At 35.1% G+C, this 17,901-nt stretch overlaps 1 protein-coding gene across 1 annotated transcript in view; it reads left to right on the top strand.

The window, feature by feature from the left end:
• Positions 1–17,901, top strand: part of SP3 (Sp3 transcription factor) — a 60,841-nt gene that overhangs the window by 6,482 nt on the left and 36,458 nt on the right. Inside the window, exon 6 of the mRNA XM_055079263.1 lies at positions 4,354–5,713. Within this exon, the coding sequence (XP_054935238.1) occupies positions 4,354–5,713 (1,360 nt within the window). The remainder of the gene's footprint in view (positions 1–4,353; positions 5,714–17,901) is intronic.

Raw genomic sequence — 17,901 nt, 5'->3', positions numbered from 1 at the left:
CTTGCGGAGCAGAGGCTCCGGACGCGCAGGCCCAGCGGCCATGGCTCACGGGCCCAGCCGCTCCGCGGCATGTGGGATCCTCCCGGACCAGGGCACGAACCCGCGTCCCCTGCATCGGCAGGCGGACTCCCAACCACTGCGCCACCAGGGAAGCCCCATCACACATTTTTAAAAAAAATTAATTAATTTATGGCTGCGTTGGGTGTTCGTTGATGTGTGCAGGCTTTCTCTAGTTGTGGTGAGCAGGGGCTACTCTTCGTTGTGGTGCGTGGGCTTCTCTTGTTTTGGAGCAAGGGCTCTAGGCACGTGGGCTTCAGTAGTTGTGGCTCATGGGCTCTAGAGCGCATGCTCAGTAGTTGTGGCGCACGAGCTTAGTTGTTCCATGTCATGTGGGATCTTCCCCGACCAGGGCTTGAACCTGTGTCCCCTGCATTGGCAGGCGGATTCTTAACCACTGCGCCACCGGGGAAGCCCCATCACACATTCTTACAACTTTTTTTTGGTCTCAGATTCTAATTTATCTATTTTTTTGGTATGCTGCTGATGAAATTTCTCTTACAAATGAATGGTTTTAGTAGGCTTTGTAGTTTTGAAATATTTGGGGGTTATTCATTGTGGAATTGGTTTAAAATTGGTGTAGAGTTTTTCATTGAAGACTGTAATATCTCAAGGTCGGTTTTATTCATTTTTCCTATCATTTCCTTTGCAGTAATTTTAAAGTAAAATACTTTATTCATTCAATAAGTATTTATTGATCATTATGCTAGGCATAATTGGATATTTTTTAAATCTGTCTTCGTAATCTTAGTTATTATCATAAGGATACTTTAGGATTATATAGTGCTTTACAGTTTATGAAGCTTAACACTTTCTTTAGGATCTTATGACCCTGCAAGGTAATGTTTTTCCCATAAGGTCCTGCTCTAAATCACACATAATTCCATGGTTCTAGCTAGGCTAGAACCCAGTTATGAATTTTTTCCTTTCTAGTGCAATGTACTCGCTTTCTCTAAGCATTTATAGTCTTAGCTTATATCATGAAAGTCTAGTATTCTTGTTTCAGTGTTCATAAATACTTTTTATATATGCTTTTAACCTTAGGTTTACTCAAAAAAGTTGAAGTACATCATTTTGTCCTAGGTTTGGGGATTTCCCTTCAATTAACGGCCTGCGTTGTTGGGAAAAGTGGTACTGTAGTTTATTTTTATTTAGCTTCTGGAGAAGGGGGTTCTTGGGTAGTATTTATTCAGACTTGTCATTTGAGTAGTTGTATTTATTTTCAAGGAATTTCTTGAACTAGAAAGCTGTTCACTTATGGTTGAATATCTGCTCTTATTAAGATTTTGTTAAAAAAAATACTCAGATGCCATAAATTTGACTTTTTATTTTAAGGATGAAGAAGAGACAAAATGCCAGTACAGTTGTCTCTCTATATCTGTGGGTTCTGCATCCTTGGAGGTCTGCCTGTAGTATATATTTTATGTAAGGGAATTGAGCATGGGGGATTTTGGTATCTGCAGGGTCCTGGAACCAATCCCCTGGGGATACCTACGGATGACTGCATTGTAAAATTAATTTGTATGTAAGATACTATATTCTTTGATGTAAGTTGAAAAATTGTATATTTAATGCTGGTCAGAAAAAATTCAAGGTTGATTCTCCAAAGGTGAACAATAACTTTAAGGAGATAAGAATTGGATCTGAAGCACTATACTTTAGTGTAGATTTCAGTATAAAGGATAGATTTAAATATTTTTAGTTTATTTGAAATGCCAAGAGACTGAAGTGAAACATGAATTGTTACTCTAATATAGGGAAAGATGACTTAAGCTTGTAATTTTTATACCAGGTAGAATTTGAAGAATGTGGGCTACTTTTAAAGTCTGGTGCTTCATTTTAACAATTTAAGTTTGATAAGTTTAAATGTTTGTGTTTAAAAGATAGATCACTATTTTAGTTCAGGCCTGGACATTTGTACTGGGTCCTACAGTTTCTCTGCCTTTATTGTCTTCAGCCTTTCAGTCTCCTTCACTAGGTCTTAGTTTATCTTTATAAAGCACAGATCTGATTGCGCCACTCACTTGCCTCAAAACCTTTTATAGCTTTCTTTCACTATCTGTAGGATAAAGTCCAAACTCCTTAGTAGGACCTGTGAAACTGTTTACTACAGGCCCTGATAAAAATGTCTAGTCCTGTTCCCCATTATTCTTTTCTATGAATATGAATGTTTTCTGGATCCTCTCTTGAACTCCAAACTACACATTATTTTTTTAGAGTCTCTTAAAAGTCTGTGACTTTATTTCTATACCTTGTTAATGCCTGTATTTCTGCTTCCTAACCACCCACAGTGAAATCTTAAATTTTATCCACAATTACTTAAAAAACTCTCTTGTGAAATCTTTATTTTTTTATTTTTCTATGTTCCCCTAAAATGTTCTGATTATATGCTTAGGGTACACCACTATTCACATAGTAGTAGCTTGTATGTGTATGTCTGCTTGGATAGGTTGTGAACCACTTGAAGATGAGCTTGTATATCTCATGGGCTTACTCATCCTTATTTCATCTTGGCAGATAGGCTCAAATGTCTTGAATGGAGTCATTACACTGTGGTTCATCTTTTGAAATATATACTCTTTAACTGTGTGTGTACATGAAAATTAGGTAGTGAGTCTCCTTAAGAAATTTTTAGGTTCATCTGGTTCTACAGTATTTGTATTAAATTTTGTGGAATGGTTTACATTGAGAGAACAGTATTTGTCTTAAACTTTTTTTTTTATGGTCACAGACCCCCTTTGAGAATATGAAGAAACTCTAGATACCATTGCCCCCCCGCAACCCCAGCCATCTATCAAAAAGTTGGTATGCTATTTTAGTGGGTTTAAAGATCCCTTGAATCCCAGGCATGGATCCTAGGTTGAGAATTCTGGGCTAGATATGCTGATGTTCTCATTGTCTAGTGGTGTGTGGAGTTACAGAAAATCATATACAGATCTAGAAGGAAATGGGTTAGGGATGGCATTATTTTGATGGTGATTAATTCATATAGGGTCTCATTCCCCATGTCTTTACCCCTGGTCTTAGTGGGAGACAAGTATGGTATAGTATTTAAGAGCCTGGCTTCAGGTGTTAGACTGGCTTAGTTTTAAATCCTGTTTTGGTCATTTGATAGCTGTGTGATTTTGTCTCTCAATTTTGTCATCTGTGATATGGGGATAGTCATAATAATACTTCATAGGATAGTTGTAAGCAACAGGTGATATAACCTTATAAATCCCTATCATGGTTCTTGGCATATAAAAGTGGTTTTTGGCTTATAAAAGAACGGTTCAAATGTTAGATGTTACTGTTATTCCTTAAAAAATTTACCCTTTGAATGTCAAATGTCAATGTCAAAAAAAAATTGACATTGATTTGTTGGGCTTTATTGCTTTCTACTTTCCTCCATTGGTATTTTTCTAGTCTTGTCTAATCCATAAAATATGGAGATGATATCTGAGATGCTAGCAGATCACAGAATACAAAATGTATATGTCTAGCATTCTACTGCAAACTTAAGTAGAAATAGTAGGTAAAGCAACAGTCTATATCCTCCAGCTTTTAGATTCTAGAAAAACCTTTCAGATGGGCTGACTTTGCAGTGGTGGTCACAGGGTAGTAAACTTTCCTCATTAAAATTTTTTAAGGTCTCATATTTTTTTTAGTAGTTCATGGGAAAAGTAAAGAATTTGATGGCTCACTAAAGGAATCGCCCTCACCTTGAGTTTACTCTGGAGTACCTTAATACATGCCATGAAAGAGTAGCTTTAATTGTTTGATTTAAGGTTGATAGCAGTAATATACAAATCTTAACTTTTTCTAACTCGGGGAACTGATGACACTGCTCTGATATTTCTTTTTTGTATGCAAATGTAATGCACCTGATTTAGTGAGTTTTTAATGCACCTGATTTAGTGAGTTTTATACCTTTTGAACTCTGTTCAGTGAGGTATGTTTGGTTTGACCTGTCCATAATCTTTTCTCTAGCTACTTCTACTTTTATTTATTTATTTTAAACTGTAGATCATAGGTGAGGGATTAGAAAATCAGTTGGTAGTCATAAAACAAAGAATATTCTAATTGAACTTTTTTCCTGCTCACATAGCATGGGTTATCTTTGCAGTAACTAACAAAATTGGAAATGATGGTTATTGTAGTTTATGTAGTACTTCTGTATTTGAGCTGTGTTGTGTTACTAAGAGAACTTTTATTTTCAGGTCGTAGGGTTTATATCAGTGTTTAGAGTTTTTTGAGGATTGGATTAAACGTACCACAAATACATATCACATAACATTTTTTGTTTTCTTTATCCAGACAGGTGATTTGTCTTCTGCACAGTTAGGAGGAGCACCAAACCGATGGGAGGTTTTGTCAGCCACACCTACAACTATAAAAGATGAAGCTGGTAATCTAGTACAGATTCCAAGTGCTGCTACTTCCAGTGGGCAGTATGTCCTTCCCCTTCAGAATTTGCAGAATCAGCAAATATTTTCAGTTGCACCAGGATCAGATTCATCAAATGGTACAGTGTCCAATGTTCAGTATCAAGTAATACCACAGATTCAGTCATCAGATGGTCAGCAGGTTCAGATTGGTTTCACAGGCTCTTCAGATAATGGGGGTATAAATCAAGAAAGTGGTCAAATTCAGATCATTCCTGGCTCTAATCAAACCTTGCTTGCCTCTGGAACACCTCCTGCTAATATCCAGAATCTCATACCACAGACTGGTCAAGTCCAGGTTCAGGGAGTTGCAATTGGTGGTTCATCTTTTCCTGGCCAAACCCAAGTAGTTGCTAATGTGCCTCTTGGTCTTCCAGGAAATATTACCTTTGTACCAATCAATAGTGTCGATCTAGATTCTTTGGGACTCTCGGGCAGTTCTCAGACAATGACCGCAGGCATTAATGCTGATGGACATTTGATAAACACAGGACAAGCTATGGATAGTTCAGACAATTCAGAAAGGACTGGTGAGCGGGTTTCTCCTGATATTAATGAAACTAATACTGATACAGATTTATTTGTGCCAACATCCTCTTCATCACAGTTGCCTGTTACTATAGATAGTACAGGTATATTACAACAAAATACAAATAGCTTGACTACTACTAGTGGGCAAGTCCATTCTTCAGATCTTCAGGGAAATTATATCCAGTCGCCTGTTTCTGAAGAGACACAGGCTCAGAATATTCAGGTTTCTACAGCACAGCCTGTTGTACAACATCTGCAACTTCAAGAGTCTCAGCAGCCAACCAGTCAAGCCCAAATTGTGCAAGGTATTACACCACAGACAATCCATGGTGTGCAAGCCAGTGGTCAGAACATATCACAACAGGCTTTGCAAAATCTTCAGTTGCAGCTGAATCCTGGAACCTTTTTAATTCAGGCACAGACAGTGACCCCTTCTGGACAGATAACTTGGCAAACATTTCAAGTACAAGGGGTTCAGAACTTGCAGAATTTGCAAATACAGAATACTGCTGCCCAACAAATAACTTTGACGCCTGTTCAGACACTCACGCTTGGTCAAGTTGCAGCAGGTGGAGCCTTGACTTCAACTCCAGTTAGTCTAAGCACTGGTCAGTTGCCAAATCTACAGACAGTTACAGTAAACTCTATAGATTCTACTGGTATACAACTACACCCGGGAGAGAATGCTGACAGTCCTGCAGGTGAGTTTTCCAAGTCATGTCATGCTATAGATAAGTTCAGTGAGGTGTTTATCAGCATCTGGTTATCTTTAAAGGTGATGATACATTTCCCTGTGTCTCTGTGAAAAGTCAACACCAAAATGTGTTCCAAATTGTTCTTCATTGAAAGAGTGTAGTTTTTAAAGTCAAGGATTCATTTCTCTGTTATGCCAATTACATTTGTTGTTTTTCGTCACTTAGTTTTGTACATTTTTTTCACATCTGATTGGTACTCTCACAAAATTTTTATATGTTATGTAAGGTGTCTTGGCTGTCCTTGGTGTGATGTAAATTAAATGTTTTATGCATTTTATTTGGTTGGGCAATCAGGTTGGTATAGTGAAAACATGGTACTGGGAGTAGGTACTGTTTATGCTGTCTCACCCATTAGCTAGCTGTGTGGTTTTGGCTAAGTTACTTTTTCTCTTGCAAACTCAATTTTCTCAGCATGTAAAATGCAGCTGTTGGACTAGGTAACTATATCTAGGGTACCTTCTAGACCTAAAATTCTTCAGTTCTGTGATAGTTTATTCTTACAAGTGTGAAGTAGGTCTTAAACCTAGCTGTGTTAGATATGTTATTATTGATAGTATGGGTAGGAATTTCAGAAGTCTACTCTTTGTTGTGTAAGAATTAAGTAATACATAATTATTTAATAATAAAATCTGTAAATAATCTCTTTTAAAAGGTAGTATCATCACTACCTTAGTGATGTTATTTATCTAGATAGTGTTTTATTGAATGCTTTGTTGTACATTAAATTCTTACTTTTACTCTTTTACTTCATTATTTGGGTTTTTGTGGCGATTTTGCTGTTATAACCTTCCACTGAGTCAGTGATTATAAACTCTTAAATTGGGACACTTGGATTTAATTTTTTGAAGTAATGGTATTATCTTTTTTCTTTTGAGAAATTTGTGATATATACTTAGAAAATAGGAATTGTCTGTACTTAGAAAGCCTTTAATTGCATTTGAGCCTTCTGAACCTATGGCTTAGAGCAGCATTCTCAAAGTGTGGTCTGTGGATCTCTGAGGATCCCTGAGACCCTCTCAGAGGTCCTTGATATCAAACTACTTTTCATAATAATAGTACAATTTATTTGCCTTTTTTCTTGTATAGACATTTTTACTGATGGTGGCTAAAACTGCTGTGTCTTAGCACAAATCAAAGCTGTGATGCTAGACTGTACTAGTAGTTGTATTCTTTATGACCATCCACTTGCAGTTAAAGAAAAATGCTAGCTAGCTTCACTGAACAATGACCTTGATGAACAAGTCAAAAGAGTTATTTTTACTAAACCTTGACCCTTGAATGCTGCATGTCCTTTTTAAAATAATAGCTTTATTGAAATATAACTCACATACTATAAAACTCACTCTTTAAAGTATACAATTTAGTGGTTTTTAATATAGGCACAGACTGGTGCACCCATCACCACTCTCTATTTTTAGAGCATTTTCAGCACCTCCCCCAAACCCCATACCCATTAGCAGTCACTCCACATTCCCTGCCCCGTCCCCTGAGCCCCCAGCAACCACTAATCTACTTTCTGTCTCTTTAGATTTGCCTATTATATATTATCAGTAGAATCATACAGTATGTGGCTCTCTTGTGTCTGACTTTTCATTTACCATAATAGTTTTAGGGTTCATCTGTCTTGTAGCCTTTAACCGTACTTTGTTCTTTTTTGTGGTTGAATAATATTCCATTGTATGGATATACCACATTTTATTCATTTATCCATTGATGGACAACATTTCCATTTTTTAGCTATTAAGAATAATGCTTCTGTGAACGTTCGTGTACAGTTTTTTGGTGTGAACATGTTTTTGTTTCTTTTCAGTATATACTTAGCAGTGGAATTGCTGGGTTGTATGTTTAACATTTGGAGGAAGTGCCAAACTTTTTTCCAAAGTAACTGTACCATTTTACATTCTCACCAGCAAAAGGGTTCCGGTTTTTCTACATCCCCACCAACATTTATTGTTGTCCTCCTTTTTGATTTTAGATATGCTAAGAATGGGTGTGAAGTGGTATCTCATTGTGTTTCTGATTTGTAGTTCCTGCTGCATGTCTTTGTAATATTCTTGGTGACAAAATGGGAAGTATACTTTAATAAAGCACTTCTGCTACATACCAACATAAGATGATTATCTTTGAAAAAATATATTATTTTCAGTTGAGCAGTTGTGTGAGTTGCAAGCTGAACTAGGTGCTGTTTTTCGGAAACACGTTTTACTTGAAAGACTGACAAACTATGGTTATTGAGAGACTCATGTACTTAAGTGACAGATATTTTCTAAAAAATATAATGAATTAAGTGAGCCGGTCCCTTAAAGGAAAAAAACTTGACTGTTTGCTACCAATGATAAAATTTGGGTTTTCCAGTGAAAATTAGAATTTTGGAAAACTTGAATCTACTACTATGAACTTGGTAACTTGTTAATAATTACATACTTTTCTGATGAAATGGACAGTGATGTTAATATTAATAAATAGGATTTTTTGGGATACTGTATTATAATGAAATATGCCATCATTTGGAAGCTCTTTATGATAACTCAGTGAACCAGTAGTTTTCAGATGACCAACTCATGTTACAAAATCCTGCATGGGTAAAAGATCCATCTGTTCAGAGTTCAAGATAGACCAACAATAAGCATGTGGAAAGTTTACCAGTATAGTTTCAGATTCTACATTACAACTGACCTTTAAGAAATTTAGCACTTGTCAGATTTGGTATAGTATCCAAGAAGAATAACCACAATTGGCTGAAAGACTATCACATTACTTCTTTTTCCAGCCACATATCTTTGTGAAACTAGATATTCTTCATATGCTTCAGCCCAAACCACATATTGCAACACACTGCAAAAGCAAATATGAAACTCCAGTTGTCTTCTTTTAACCTAGATATTAAAGAGATATGCAAAAATGTGAAACATGATCTCTCTCCTCATTAAACTTTTATGTATGTTTTGGGAAAATAGTTGTTTTTCATAAAATCTTAATTTGTGTTAACATTTAATGGATTTATTGTTTTCAAATGAATTAAAACATTAAAAATTTCTCTTCTAATTCCTAATACAGTAAATATCAAAATAAATACCCTACATTAACAAAAGCTTTTTGGGGGCCTCAGTAATATTTAAGAGTTTAGAAGGAGTCCTGAGACCAAAAAGTTTGAGAATACTGGCAGAATGACACACTTCTGAAGACATAGGAGATAGTTTTTAGTAACCAGTTTTTAAAGCTTCCACAAAGTTAAAGTTATGGAGGTCTATACATGTTAGAAAAACACCTTTAGAGAATTTATTTGTGATTTTATGGATTTATATTGGTCATGAAAGTAGATTGATATAAAGCACTAAGTGCTCAGTACAATAATTTTTTTCCAAAATACTATCAAAATAGCAACAGTGTTTGAATTAAATACAAAACCGAATTTTTAGGATGATAATTTAGTTTATTGTATGTTGGCAAGGAAGGGTAAAATAAGCCCTCTAGAAGGCCATTAAATTTGAATTTTTTTCCCCAATTTTAAAGGAATGGGGAAAGAACTTGAGAAAATAAAAGTTAAAGAGAATCAGAATAAAAATGCTGCATAATACATAGCATATTTAGAAATAAAAACCAGGAAGTTGTAATTTGGGGATGATTTGGTAATAGGAAAACTATCCCTTGGTGTACTGTCTTTTTCATTGGCAAGAAGGAAGAAATTATTTTAGGATGTGTTTTCTTTTTTTTTTTTTTTTTTCTTTTTTTGTGGTACGCGGGCCTCTCACTGTTGGGGCCTCTCCCGTTGCGGAGCACAGGCTCCGGACGCGCAGGCTCAGCGGCCATGGCTCACGGGCCTATCCACTCCGCGGCATGTGGGATCTTCCCGGACCGGGGCCCGAACCCGTGTCCCCTGCATCGACAGGCGGACTCGCAACCACTGCGCCACCAGGGAAGCCCAGGATGTGTTTTCTTACATGAAAAATCAGTCAAAAAAACTTTATCGGTGTTAGAGCATAGTATGCACAGATGAACTGCTTAAAATTTTGACACCATTGGTTTGCATTTTGCTTTTTGGTGAGTATGGAAACAATGTAACACATTTCCCAAATAAATGACACCACACCATTTTTTTTTTTTACCAGGACTCTGCAATTTCTTTGACCTTTTTTCTAAACTCCCCTTTTACAAAAATGACCTCTATTCCAACCTGTTTTAAGAAGTGAATCTGATTCAGGGCCTCTCCTCATGAGGGGTATGTTTAGTGCCTCTTGTCCCTTAGAAGCCAAACCCCCATCTTCCTTGGAACTTAGAGCTCATTGGGCCCCGAGCTGCAACCCCACTCACTCCCTTTATTTCTTTTCCTTGCCCACTGAGAAATGCATGCTGTTTTTGAAATTTAATTTTTACTCTGTCTACTACTTGCTGTGTATTTGAAGCTAGGTGATCTTTCTAACATCTTTTCGAGTCAAAATTTCTCCCAAATTCAAGCCAAGACTTACCCAGTTTCTCAAATTTTAGTTCTCTATCCGATTTTGACTTATCCTCTAAGATTGGGTATATTTAAAACTTGGTGTCATATACATTTTAAAATATTGTCATAACTATACTGTTTGTACAGTTTTTTTTAATCCTGCTTAATTTTTAGTTACTTTTTTTGGTAGGGTGACCATACCTGTTAAGTATTTAGGTCAAGAATTATTCTATTTAATTATCTATTAATATAGTTTAAAAGACCCCACATGAGAAAGAGCTGAGAGTAAAATTCACTGCCTAAAACCAGGGCCTGGAGTAGGATTCCTTTTTATAGAGGCGAGCTTAAAAAAAAAAGTTTGTTGCTATCTGTTACTCTAAGGTACAGCTTAAATGAGGCTGTACACTTACAGAAATGAGAAGAGGACATGGGGAAATAGGAGGACATGAACAGTCTTGTGATCAGATTCTGAACCAATCTGAACCACTGAGTTATTAATTTGGTGTCTAGATTTATGACATCTCCAGTATTACCTCTGAAACCAATAAAAGACCTAGGTCTGCAGTAGGGCCAGAGAGACTTGGTGGAAACACTTGGAAAAATGCCAGGCGTGGAGGTATAATGCAGAGAGAAAAATTATACTCAATATAAGCCTGAAAACCCCAAAATACATGATGGAAGGGAAAATCTATGAAAGATAGCCAGTAAAATCAACAGTCGAGATGAATTCATGTCCAATTAAAGAAAGATAATTTCAAAATCTGTGAAAGACTTTAAAATCAGTATGTTTATACCTGTCAGTGAGATAAAAGGAAGCTGTAGCGCCTTTAGAAAAGACGTTGTGAAACAAAAAAGGTAGATGTGTAAAAGAAACAGCTAGAAATCCTGGAAAGGAGAAGCATATTTCATTGATTCTAAGATACGCATTGTTTAACATTTTAACATTTCTTCTGAGATCTGAGTATATCTTACCGACCATGGCATGTCAGTGTTTAATTTACAGTGCTTTTTCTTTTTTACTCGTAGTGGTTATGTCTTGATAGCATTGTCTAGGTGAAATAGAAAAATTAGGCGAGAGAAACAGGAGAACCTTTAGGCTGGACATAGAAAAAAATGAGTGAATAGTAATATACTTAGAAATTTACCCAGAATATAGTTTAGAGATTATGAAGAAGTAGAGACTTGAAAGATTGAGAGTCACCAACATAAGATTTTCAGAGTGAATGGCAAGAGAAGCAGTATTGGATGAGATAATGGCTGAGAATTTTCTTGTGTTGGAGATATATAGTTTACAGATGAAAATTTTGCTGCAAGTATTAAGAAAGATAAACAAAAATAAGTCCACCCCTGTCTTAAACTAAAATTTTGGAGAAAGATAATCTTAAATTTTAACAGAAAAGTCAGATTGCTAACAAAGAAATTACAGACCTACAAACTTCTCATCAGCCACACACACATACCAGAAGATCATGTAGTAGTATCTTTATAGCACTGAGAGAAAATAACCAGCAGGCAAAAATTCTGTATGCAGTTAAAAATCCTACTTAAGAGTTAGAATATAATGAAGATATTTAAAATAATCAAGGACTGAAAGTTTATTATTCAAAGACCCTTATGAAACTAACTACTGAAGTGTTAAGTAGAAAAATGGATCCAGAGGAAATGAGGACATAGTAGTGATTACAGTGGGTAAAAAATTAATAATTTAACTGACCGTAAAACACTACTAACTTTAAGTTACAGAAAATTTCAGAGATACACCAAAGCAGATAAATGTATGATGAACCTTAAGGTAACCACCTTGCAGCTTCAACAGTTATCAACATTCTGCCGTTCTTCTTTCCTGTATTCCCACTGTTTAAAATTTTACTCTTGCTGGAGTATTTTAAAGTAAATTCCAGAGAGTGTATAACTTTGCCCAATGATACTAATGGAGTGATTTGCACGGTGTGGTCTTGGAGTCCCAGACCCTTTTCATAGGGGTCTGTGAGGTCCAAGTTATTTTCATAATAATACCAAGATGCTATTTGGTTATTTCATTTTTGCCTCACAAGTGGTGTACAGTGGAGTTTTTCAGAGGCTATATGATATGTGATAACACAGCAGATTGAACACAGAAGCAGATATAAAGATCTAGCTGTTTTGGGTTTTTTTTTTTTAAATTGAAGTATTGTTGATTTACAATGTTGTGTTAGTTTCAGGTATACAGCAAAGCAGTAAAGATATATATATATATCCTTTTTCAGATTTTTTCCATTATAGGTTATTATAAGATATTGAATATAGTTCCCTCTGCTATACAGTAGGTCCTTGTTATCTGTTTTATATAGAGTAGTGTGTATCTGTTAATCCCAAACTCCTAATTTATTCCTTCCCTCTCCTTTCCCATTTTGTAACCATAGGTTTGTTTTCTATGTCTGTGATTATATTTCTGTTTTGTAAATAAGTTAATTTGTATCGGTGATAGCGCATATATTTGTCTTTGACTTATTTTACTTAGTATGATCTAGCTATTTTCTAAGAAGCCAGATATTAAAGATATTTGCAAAAATGTCTATTCTGATTTTTTAAAATATATATTTTTCATAAGATGTTACTTATGTTAACATTTATGAGTTTGTTACTTTGAAATTAATAAATCAACCTTTAAAATGTTCCCAGTTTTGATTCCTAATATAGAAAATATTGATATATAAGCAGAGGCCCATTGAAATCTTCAAATTTTTAAAAAATGGATTTTTTCCCATTTTTTTAAACAACATAATTTACATACAGTAAAATTCCTTCTAAAATTTTAGTGCATAATTGTGCACTTTCAGTAACTGAACACAGTTGTATAATCACCACCATAATTAAGATATAGTATCATTTTACCACTTCTCTCCATTCCCATATGCCACTTCATAGTCAGCATTCTCCTTTACCCTTGTTCTCTGGCGAATAGGTGTTATTCACATAAACAAAAAGTCTTTGAAGTCCTCAGTAATTTTTAAAACTTAAAGTGATTTTGATATCAAAAAGTTTGAAAACTGCTGTGCTAATGAATAAGGATTTTAAGAAACATAACCATAGTACCATTATTTACAATACCCTAAATTTATAGTTATCCTTTAATATTATTTAATAGCCTTGTAATGTTTAGTTTTCCCCAACTGATTAAAAAATACCTTTTTAGAATTGATCCAAGTTAGGATTCAAACACGCACTGTGTCTTTTATTGCTTCATGTGCCTCCAAGTCTCAGCTTTTCAAATAATGGTTTTAGCAGCTTTTCATTGTTGTCACTTGGATTCATTATTCCGTTAAGATTTGCAAAATGGTGATTTTTCTAATTTTCTCAGTCCTTTTGTGTTAAGCTGTGACTTTTTTCTGAAAAGATCCTTCCCTTGTTAGCTATTTGGTTACCCCCAAAGCACAGTTTGTTCAAGAAAGGCAGGATAAGCTATTAAATCCATTCCTTTTATTTATCTGTTTTCAGAATGAGTTGGTGTCTTAGCTGCCATCAGAGGTTCTCTCTCTCTTTGTTTTTTTTCTTTGGTGTATCATTGTGAACTTATTTTTTATCAGTTGTATTTTAATACATGGTATTCATTATTCTTGGAAATTAATATTTATATTGTTAAGAAATGGACTACTAAGCCTAAAAAAGAAATAGTGGTGTGGGACTCCTGGGGATTGGTTCCTGGGTAGAGGTTCTTGTCATTTTTAGGAGGATCAGCTTTATAGAAAATAGTTTTAGCCATTTTACATCAATTTATAATTTGGATATAAGTAATAGAACAAAGTGAGATTTTATATGTATATATTTTTAAATTAAGACTTTTTTTTTAGAGCAGTTTTAGGTTCACAGCAACATTGAAGAGAAGGTACAGAGATTTTCCATCTACCTTTTGCCCCTGCACACGCATAGCATCCCCCATCATGACGTCTTTCACCATGGTGATACATTTGTTAAAACTGATGAACCTACATTAATACATCATAATTACACAGTCCATAGTTTATATAATGGTTCACTCTTGGTGTTTTACATTCTTTGAGTTTGGACAAATGTATAATAACATATCCATCATTATGGTATTATAAGAGTATTTTTACTGCCCTGGAGACCCTCTGTGTTCTGTCTATTCCAAAAATGCAATTTTTAACTTCTAAACTGGGGCAGGAGGTAGAAAACTATCAATCCAACAGAAAATAGGAAAGGAGAAGAAGTGTAGCAAAGAAAAAGACTAATATCAGATGTAGAAATTCAGGACAGTCCTGAAAAGGAAAAAAAATAAGTAATCCTACAGCCAATAAAGTTGGTAAATTGCCTGTATAATCTTCTGGTCTTTTTTCTGTGCATATTGCATACTGTGTCTTTACACTTTGGGGTCACTTTAAAATTGGGGTCATATACACAACTTTATAACTTTTTTTTTCCAAATAATATATTGTGTGCATTTCCCAGATCATTAGTTTTCCACAACATGATTATTTAGTTTCATTACTAAGTATTTTGGTGTGGATATTTCATGATTTAACTAATCCTCTCTTGTTAGGTGTTTAGGTTATTTTTCATTTTTTTCCCGTTTCTATCAAAGATTTGTATCAAATCTATCAAAGATAGATTTCTATCTTTGCTCACACTTCTAATTATTTCCTTATGCAGAAGAATTTAAGGATTTTATATATACTGCAGAAATGCTCTTTCACCCCCATTGTATGCGAGGATGGGGTTTTTTGTACTGGGATATCATTTTATCAAATGGCAGAGTTTTGGGGTGGTAAAAATAGAATCTAATACATTCATTTATTATTGGGGAACTTGGACATTTTTGCATGTTTATTGTCTATTTGTGTTTGGTCACTACCCTTTCATGTTTTTTGCTTATTTTTCCCTCACTACTGATTTGTAAGACATCTTTATGTTAAGGACATTAGTCTTTTGTCACACACCACAGGTATTTTCTCCATTTGTTTGCCATTAAGTTTGTTTAGTGGTGAGTTTTAATACATGTAAGTTCTTACTAGACTTTTCTTTGAGTAAAATAATTTAGAAACTTTGAACCATAGTTTTTGAACTCAGTTTGTATTGATTTACAAGTCATCTGATGCAATTCAACAATTTGTACAAGAAGTTGGGAATTTCACATTATAATACCTCTGCCTAGAAAAATATGTAGAGTACACTATGTGCCTTTTAAAATAAATCATTTTAATGTATGTTTTTGGTCACACTTAATTTCTTAGTATCCTATGGAAAATTAGCGTTCACAGATCCATGAGTAATCCCTTGACGATACTTCTAGAGGTCTCAAATATCTTAGGTATAATATTCAATAGTAGTATCATTATTATATGGTATATATAGTAACATTGGAATCTATAATAACAGTATTATGTATCTGTTATTTAAACCATGGAATCGTAGAGAGGGCAACTAGTTTAACTCATCAGATGCATCTTCAACAAATGGCTGCTTGGTGTCTGATTTTAAATACATTTCTCTTTGTTTTCTGAAATAGTATATTTAATTTATGATTAACCAAATTTACCTCATAATGTAATAGTAATAATGCAAATTAGAATTCTTGATGGACACAACAGAATGGAAAGCACATAATTAATGTGTGGTTTTCATTAGTATGCCTTCTTTGATACATTGTAGTTCCATATTATTTTTAATTAGGAGAATAACTTTATTAAAGCTAGTCTTTAAACTACTTTGTCATTTTAGTGCTTCTTGGGGACAGATTTTGTATCCAGCTTTATTTTATGTGAGGGTACTTGACATGTGACACTTCATAAATCTCATAAATTCTCCTCTGATGAACAGTACCATCATCTTGCTGGCAACTTAGATTAGGGAAGTCAGTCATCATTCATTCAGTCCACAAATATTTGAGTCTATACTACAGTTTTCCAGGTAGTGTTTTTTAGGTTCTTTACAACAGTAAAAGAGAAAAAGTCCCCAGTCTCATAAATTTTGTGTTTTAGTGAAGACAGATAAGCAAACACGGTAATTTTACATGACTAGTGTTTGAAGAAAATAAAGTTAGGGTTATGGAATACTAGGGAATATGGAAAACCATGAAGGTTGGTGGTTATTTTAGGTAGGGTGGTTAGGAAATAACCTCCTTATAACGAGGTGAAAAAGAAGTTCAGATCTGAACATTGAGGAGCCTGTCTTATTGACATCTGGAGGAAAAGTAATGAGCAAAGGTGGCTGGGATTTAGTGAATGGGTGGAGTCAGAATATGAGATTGGAAGTAAGCAGGGATAATAAAAGCCATGGTAAGGAACTTGGATTTTTTTTTTTTAATATGAAAACATTGGAGGTTTTTATGTTTTAAGAAGATCACTCTGGCAGATCCCTGTGTCAGGTGCTGATGGGGGATGGGGATTGGAATGACAAGAGTAAGGATAAGGCTAGTGCAGTAATACAGGCAAAAGGAGATAGTGAGTCTGGCTAGGCCTAGTAGTAAGGAAAGCCTGGAGAAGGGGGGAGGGGTGAAGGGAGAAGTAAGACTTCTGTTGTGGCTTCGTTAAATTTGAAATGTCTATTGGATAGCCAAGTGGATGGTTCAAGTAAACAGTTGTATATCAGAATCTGGAGCTCAGGTCAAGCAAGAGATAAAATTTTGGGAGGCTTTAATATAGATAGAAGTGAGCAGAAAAAATTTGGGTCATAGCTTTTTTGGCTGTATGGCAGAATCTCACAGGGAACTTTTTGATTTGTTTGTTTTGATTTAATTTTTGAATTTCAATTTTTTATATAGCAGGTTCTTGTTAGTTATCTGTTTTATACGTATTAGTGTATATATGTCAATCCCAATCTCCCAATTCATACCACCACCACCCCGCGCCACTTTCCCCCCTTGGTATCCATACGTTTGTTCTCTACATCAGTATATCTATTTTGCCTTGCGAACCGGTTCATCTGTACCATCTTTCTAGGTTCCACATATATGTATTAATACATGATACTCATTTTTCTGATTTATTTCACTCTGTATGACAGTCTCTAGATCAATCCACATCTCTACAAATGACCCAATTTCGATCCTTTTTATGGCTGAGTAATATTCCATTGTATATGTGTACCATATCTTCTTTATCCATTCGTGTGTCGATGGGCATTTAGGTTGCTTCCATGACCTGGCTGTTGTAAATAGTGCTGCAATGAACATTGGGGGTGCATGTGTCTTTTTGAATTATGGTTTTCTCTGGGTATATGCCCAGTAGTGGGATTGCTGGATCATATGGTAATTCTATTTTTAATTTCTTAAGGAACCTCCATACTGTTCTCCATAGTGGCTGTATCAATTTACATTCCCACCAACAGTGCAAGAGGGTTCCCTTTTCTCCACACCCTCTCCAGCATTTGTTGTTTGTAGATTTTCTGATGACGCCCATTCTAACTGTTGTGAGGTGGTACCTCATTGTAGTTTTGATTTGCATTTCTCTAACGATTAGTGATGTTGAGCAGTTTTTCATGTGCTTCCTCATTGTAATTTTGATTTGCATTTCTCTAATAATTAGTGATGTTGAAAAGCTTTTCATGTGCTTCTTGGCCATCTGTATGTCTTCTTTGGAGAAATGTCTATTTAGGTCTTCTGCCCATTTTTGGATTGGTTTTTTTTTTTTTTTAATACTGTGCTGCACAAGCTGTTTATATATTTTGGAGATTAATCCTTTGTCCATTGATTCGTTTG

This window comes from Physeter macrocephalus, chromosome 2 (assembly GCF_002837175.3).
Source record: "Physeter macrocephalus isolate SW-GA chromosome 2, ASM283717v5, whole genome shotgun sequence".
Classification (NCBI taxonomy): Eukaryota; Metazoa; Chordata; class Mammalia; order Artiodactyla; family Physeteridae; genus Physeter; species Physeter macrocephalus.
Note: the sequence above shows the minus strand (reverse complement) of the source record. Positions and strands in the feature narration are given on the sequence as shown.